The sequence below is a fragment of the Thalassophryne amazonica genome, chromosome 6, assembly GCF_902500255.1.
Source record: "Thalassophryne amazonica chromosome 6, fThaAma1.1, whole genome shotgun sequence".
Lineage (NCBI taxonomy): Eukaryota > Metazoa > Chordata > Actinopteri > Batrachoidiformes > Batrachoididae > Thalassophryne > Thalassophryne amazonica.
In genome coordinates this window covers 21786408-21793761 of record NC_047108.1, presented here as the reverse complement: position 1 = coordinate 21793761, position 7354 = coordinate 21786408, and the positions used below count along the sequence as shown (strand labels likewise).

Here is a 7354-nt window from a genome sequence, read left to right as displayed (position 1 = left end):
ATGCGTCCATACTGCAGAGAGGCGGAAACAGTAAAGCATGTGCTCCTGACATGTAGCTAGAAACTCTGCAGAGAGCGAGGAACTTAAGAGGGTAACAAAGAACTCTGTTTCATTGAGCAACTTGCTTAGTTTACCTGGTACACAATTCACAGCCAACGCAGTTATAGATTTTACGAAGAAAACTCAATTTGCGAGGAGACTTTAGGTTTTTTTTGTTGTTGTTTCTTTGTTTTTATTTAGACGTTCATTGACATCCCAAAGTGATCACACCTCCGTCCAGTAGATGGCGGTAATGCAGTAAGATTGCAAGATGCCATTAAACGTCACAGAAGAAGAAGCATTTTTTTTTTCTTCCAAAAACTTTATTTCAACAAATACAACAGACAAACGAACAAAACACAATGTCACAAAAAAGGAGATACACAAAAAACAAAAAAAGTTCCTTATAGAGAAGGCGTCAGCATTACCTCTTGTGTTTAACAAAATTTTTCGTCTTCACTTCACACCTTCTTCACAGTTGCAACTTCTTTGAAATACTTTCAGATGTAAGTTTATGATGCGTAAATAGACCGCTAATAAGAAACATTTCATTGTCCTGTGGGGGGCAGCATGACGTTTTTCAGTGAACAGCCCGCCGGAAGCTCATTGAACGAAGAAGAAGAAGCAGCGTTCCCGCGCTCGGATGAGCTGTGGCAGACATGGCAGAAATCCTCAGCGAGCACAAAGTGGCAGAAAGCGCACAAAAGATGGACACAGAGACCGCGCAGCCGCCGTCTAAAAGCTCCGGGAGTGGATACGAGCTGCCGTGGGTGGAAAAATACCGACCGCAGCAGCTTAACCACATCGTGGGAAACGAAGAGACTGTTAGTCGACTGGAGGTTTTCGCCCGAGAGGGAAACGTCCCAAACATCATCATAGCAGGTAAAACACTCAGAATTTTTTTTAACTTTATAAATAACCTTAAAACGTCAACATAACAGGTAAAACACAAAGATGTCCTTTAAAAATATTTAAATAGCCTTAAAACATCACCATAGCAGGAAAAACACTCAGAAATTTTTTTAACTTTATAAATAACCTTAAAACGTCAACATAACAGGCAAAACACTAAGATGTCCTTTAAAAATATTTAAATAGCCTTAAAACATCACCATAGCAGGAAAAACACTCAAAATCTCCTTTTAAAATATATAAATCAATTTCAATCAATTTATTAATTTATATAGCGCCAAATCATGACAAAGTCACCCCAAGGCGCTTCACATAATTCACAACAACACAAATTAATCTAAATTCAAAATTTAAAGCAAGAAAAGCACAGTTAAAAGATAAAACACAGTAGAATAAAAAGAAATTACAAAGCAAATACAAACAGATTAAAACATTAATGATAAGACAGTCTAAAAAAAAAGTGGGTCTTCAGTCTTGATTTAAAAATCTCCACCGTGTCAGACTGCCGAATAACAGCAGGTAGATCATTCCAAAGAGCCGGACCACGGTAGGAGAAGGGTCTGTACCCCACAGACTTTTTGTTCATCCTCGGAACACACAGAAGCCCTGCGAACGCAAAGGTCTCGCAGGTACGTAGGGCTTAACCAAGTTCGCCAAGTAGGAAGGTGCCAGTCCATGAACAATTTTATAAACCAACAATAAAACTTTAAAATCCAATCTGGCAGAAACCGGTAGCCAATGAAGGGATGCCAGAATGGGAGTAATGTGGTCAAACCTTCTACTTTGTGTCAAAATTCTGGCAGCAGCATTCTGCACCAACTGAAGTCCTCGAATGCTAGACTGCGGCAGGCCAGAGAATAAAGCATTACAATAATCCAATCTAGAAGAGACAAATGCGTGAATCAGAGTCTCAGCATCAGCCATAGACAGGATGGGGCGAATCTTTGCTATATTTCTCAGATGAAAGAAAGCAGTCCTCGTAATGTCCCTAATGTGGAGGTCAAAGGACAACGTAGGATCAAAGATTACCCCAAGGTTCCTCACTTTGTCAGTATGATGTATAACACATGAACCTAGGCTAAGCGCCAGCTGACCAAATTGGTGCCGATGTCTTGCTGGGCCAAGAACCATCATTTCAGTCTTATCAGAGTTCAAAAGTAGAAAGTTGCTAGACATCCAACTTCTCACTGCTGCGAGACAGTCCTGTAAAGATTTTATGTGGACAGGATTTCCAGCAGCTATCGGCATATACAACTGAGTATCATCAGCATAACAATGAAAAGCAACCCCGAAACGCCGCAAAATGTTCCCAAGGGGTGCCATATACAGGGAAAAAAGCAAGAGACCCAGAACGGATCCCTACGGATCCCTGCAGAACCCCGAACTTCATGCCCTTAAAGTAGAGGTAGTGTCATTGCACAAAACACAATGGGAATGACCAGACAGATAAGACGTCAGCCACACAAGAGCAGTTCCAGTAATCCTGAAACAGTTTTCTAGCCTATCAAGTAGAATATGATAATCAACTGTGTCAAACGCAGCACTGAGATCCAACAACACCAGTGCTGTAGTAGTATCCGAGTCCATTGCTCGCAGAAGATCATTAACTACTTTAATAAGTGCTGTTTCTGTGGAGTGATGTCTTCTAAAAGCAGACTGCAGTGGCTCAAAAAGGTCATTCTCAGTAAGATAGTCCACAAGCTGCCGTGAAACCACCTTTTCCAGAATTTTAGAGCAGAATGATAGATTTGATATCGGCCTATAATTTTTCAATTCACCAGGACCAATATTAGATTTCTTGAGTAGTGGCTTAACCACTGCAGATTTAAAACAATTTGGAACAGATCCAGAGTTTAAAGAAAGGTTAACAATTTCCAGCACAGTTGGCCCAAGAATGGGCCAAAGATCCTTAAACAATTTTGTTGGTATAGGATCAAATAAACAACTTGTGCTTCTAGTAGACATCATGAGTTTCGTCAGCACACCTTGTGAGATACTGTTAAATTCCGTGAATCTAGGTAGCACCTCAGTAGTAGTCCCCAGCTCAGTAGCTGGATACAATGATTAAACCAAAGTATGCTGAGATGTGCTTAACCTAATATCTTCTATTTTCTTTTCGAAATAGTCCAGAAAGTCCTGTGCTGAAAAAGGAGAACGACCAACAGGTGGCTGTCCATGAATAAGAAATGCCACCATATCAAATGAAAACTTTGAGTTAAGCTTGTTTTTGTTGATCAATTCAGAATAATACGCCTGCTTCGTAGCCAATAAAGCATGCTTATAATCTAAAATAGTTTCACGCCACGCAAGGTGAAACACCTCTAGTTTGGAACTACGCCATTTCCGTTCCAACCCTCTAGCCTTCTTCCGAAGGTCACGCAAATAACTATTGAACCAGGGTGTCTGTGCTTTGGGAAGGCGTGGCTTTAATAGAGGAGGTGCAATCTTATCAAGTGTGGTTTTTAGCACTAAATTCAGGCTATCTGCAAGACTGTCTACTGACTGAAATTTCATCAAGCTTGAAGTTAGGATTTCAGGTAGTCTCACTTCGAGTTCAGTCAAAGTTGAAGGTTTAATTTGTTGCCGCAATGATAGGCAAGGTTGTTGCTCCACTAAACGCGGCAGCGTAATTGTAAACCTAACAAGCGAGTGGTCAGAGACCGCTGATGCAAGAGGCAGGATGTCGATATTTGTGACAGCAAGGCCATGTGCAAGAACCAAATCCAGAGTATTACCACTGATATGTGTTGAACCATGAATGAACTGCCGAAATGCTAGTGCATCCATGATTTCCATAAATGATTTACCGAGGGGATCAGAGAGCTTATTTATATGAATGTTAAAGTCACCAATAATCAAAATGTTGTCAACACTAGTTGAAAGACTAGAGATGAACGCACCAAATTCATCTAAAAAATCAGAATATGGGTCAGGAGGCCTGTAGACAGTGACAATATAACATAGCTGATTTCCAGTTTTATGACCTTGAGAGTACTTAGCATCATGGGCATAATGGAGAATCATATGCTCAAATGAATTATATTTCTGACCCCCAACAGTTACTAAAGTAAACCTGGATTTATAAATAAAAGCAACACCCCCGGCTTTCTTCACATCACGTGAAACGTGACTAAAAGTGTACTCTAGTGGGCAGGCCTCATTCAGAGGAAGGACAACTGTGGATTTAATCCAGGTTTCACATAATCCAAGCATATCCAGACGATGATCCACAATTAAGTCATTCACCAGCAGTGACTTCAGAGACAATGATCTGATGTTAATGAGACCCACACTAAGGATCTCGGTGGGATCAGCAGGTTTTAATGAGGTCATAAGGAAAAATAAACTTAATACATCAACATAGCAGGTAAAATATGGGAAAATATTCTTTTAAAATATATAAATAAACTTAAAACACCAGCATAGCAGGTAAAACACTTAAAAATGTCTTTTTAAAATGAATAATTAGCCTTAAAACATCAGCATAGTAGGTAAAACACCCAAAAATGTGCTTTTAAAATGTACAAATAGCCTTAAAACATCAGCATAGCAGGTAAAACACCCAAAAAAAAATGTGCTTTTAAAATGTACAAATAGCCTTAAAACATCAGCATAGCAGGTAAAACACCCAAAAAATGTGCTTTTAAAATGTACAAATAGCCTTAAAACATCAGCATAGCAGGTAAAACACCCAAAAATGTGCTTTTAAAATGTACAAATACCATTAAAACATCAGCATAGCAGGTAAAACACAGAAATGTGCTTTCAAAAACGAAGTGTAAATTTTGCCGGATACTGCAAACACACACCTAGCAATGTTTGATCTCCTCGCTGATTGGCTAGTTCACATGACGTCATCATAGAGGGTATTTCAACATGGTGGCGTCCTCAGCATTGAGTGTTGCGATGCCCTTGGCATTGAGTGTTGGTGCTAATTTTTCATCCTTAAATACCATTTTGTGTGCCATGAAGTCTTTTGAATCTGAACAGAAAATCACCTACTGCCGGAGGGATTCTCGGATGCTAAAAGCAGCTCGAGGGATTCTCGGATGCTAAAAGCAGCTCAAAAACGTGGCATAGCCCTGCCCAAAATTATTTCCACTGTGTGATGAAAATTATTTTCACCTGCGCTTTTCCCTACGCAGTGGAAATAGCTCGGGGGATTCTCGGACACTAAAAGCAGCTCAAAAACGTGGCATAGTTTTGGGCATGGTGGAAATAATTTTTGCAGTCTTGGTAATTTTCTGTGTAAGGTGGGGATGATAAACAAAACCTGCAAATTCAAGACAAAATAAAAACGAAAATACAGAAGTCCACGTCAGCACGTGTAAAAATCCTGTTTTTTCTCTGTGTCATGTCTGCAAAACCTTCGATCAGTCCACCCCTGAAAATAGTGAATGGTAAAATATGCCAATTTTCATGAGCTACTATCATGAATGTGAAATAAGGAGGTCTTAAACTCTGATTGCCTTTAAATTCCTGCCCGACCGCGGCCGTTCCGTCGTGAATAAATTTAGACGGCCGGCAAAACAGCGCAAACCGCCATTTTGCCAGTGATGCGTACTGCGAAATATCGTCCAGTTCAACTTTGCCGAGGGCGCCACCATGCTGAAATAAACTCTATGATGATGTAATTTAAACTAGCCAATCAGCAAGGACATCTGGTCAAATATCGATAGGTGCGTGTTTGCCATATCCGGCAAACTATAACTTGCCTTTTAAAAATGTACAAAGAGCCTTAAAGCATCGGCATAGCAGGTAAAATGCTCAAAAATGTGCTTTTAAAAATGTACAAATAACCTTAAAACATCGGAATAGCAGGTAAAACACTCAAAAATGTGCTTTTAAAATGTATTGTAATGAAGGCAAAGCCTTTGACGAGCATCATTTTTCTCTCGAAAAATATTAAAGTTGTTTGATTGAAATACTGTAAAAAGATTCAATTGGGCAATATTATTTTAATAATTTTATTTAGCGGTTAATGATTTCATTAAAAAAAAGTGATGTTTACACAACAAAAGATATATTCTCCTGTCTGTGTTACTGACAACATGTATATCGTAGTGATGCACCGATCCCATATTCATGTACTTGTACTTGCAATCATAAAACTTCTCAGATACTACGATACCCGCTACCCCTTTACAACAGCGTGATGTCAGCCTCTCAACGGGGGAGTTTCATGCTCCATAATTTCTGGACTATAAGCCGCTACTTTTTCATATGTTTTGAACACTGCGGTTTAAACAGTGATGTGGCAAATTTATGGATTTTTACAGGCTTTCGTGTAATTTACTCACAAGTCAAAATATGTCCATCAATGCTGTCCATTGACTGGCTGAAAGCTGCAATCCATCATGCGGAATAAATTCACACATAGAGTAAATAATAAGGTCTTACCTGTTTCAGTGGAATTCATCATCACATGATCCTGAAGAAAAATTATCCACATAAAGCCTCCTGAGTTTGAAAAATTCAGTGTGCATCGATTCAACTGACTGTTGAATCGCGATGGATTGGTCACTGCCTGTTTGCAACGATTTTTTTTCCGATGCCCATTGAATGCAGTTCGGGACACCAGAGCAGCTGTTGTTTTTGAGGATGTTTTTATCTGGAAAATTATCATTTCTCTATGTTGATTACAGACTGCAGTCTGCTTGAAGCAACGAAGCAGCACTTCGACCCAGTGTTCGCTAATTCTCTGCTTTGCTTCCAGCATCAGGTCCGCAATTTCTTCATTAACCCCCCCTCAAAGCCATTTAAAGATGTCAATCGTAACTCACATTTGTGCTAATTAAAGTCACGAACTGGGACTCTTGACTTGTTGCGAGCAAGAAACGAGACTTGTCCTCCTTTTTAAGAAGCTAATCCATTACATAGTCAGATTTCATTTGCTTCGATTACTTTTGCGACTATCTGAAGAATACAGGATTACTGCACAGGCTGTAAGTCTACTACCTATTCTTTTTGTTCTTTCTCATTTTATTTTGTGGATGTTTGCCTCCTGGCTTACACTCGAGTCCAGTTGGTGGCGATAATGCTCTGTGTAAGCTGGTTGCCAACCGCCATTAACCGTGAAGAAGAAAGTCAGATTTTGGGTGGATTCTTTTCCGAACTACTTTGTTGATCCAAGCTATACAGTTATGGCGGGAATGCGACTGGTTCAGTGTATTCCTACACCAGCCTTTTGCTGGTGTCCGGCGTGACGATGAAACGTCTTTTCTATGTATTTGCAGGAAATATTTCTCCCATCATGGATCTCGGTCTTTCCCATCATGCTTCTTGTGTACTTCCTGTTTGCGATGACAAAAGTGTACTTCCAGTTTGCTGTCATCAAAATGTCCTTTTAAAATGTATAAATAGCATTAAAATATCATAACAGGTACAACATGAAAAATACACT

General features: G+C 39.6%; 1 protein-coding gene across 1 annotated transcript in view; it reads left to right on the top strand.

Annotated features, from left to right (window-relative positions):
* Positions 1-674: 674 nt before the first annotated feature.
* The window catches only part of rfc2 (replication factor C (activator 1) 2), a 40293-nt gene continuing 33613 nt past the window's right edge, over positions 675-7354 (top strand). The window contains exon 1 of the mRNA XM_034171888.1: positions 675-921. Coding sequence (XP_034027779.1) covers positions 699-921 — 223 coding nt within the window. The 5' untranslated portion in view covers positions 675-698. The remainder of the gene's footprint in view (positions 922-7354) is intronic.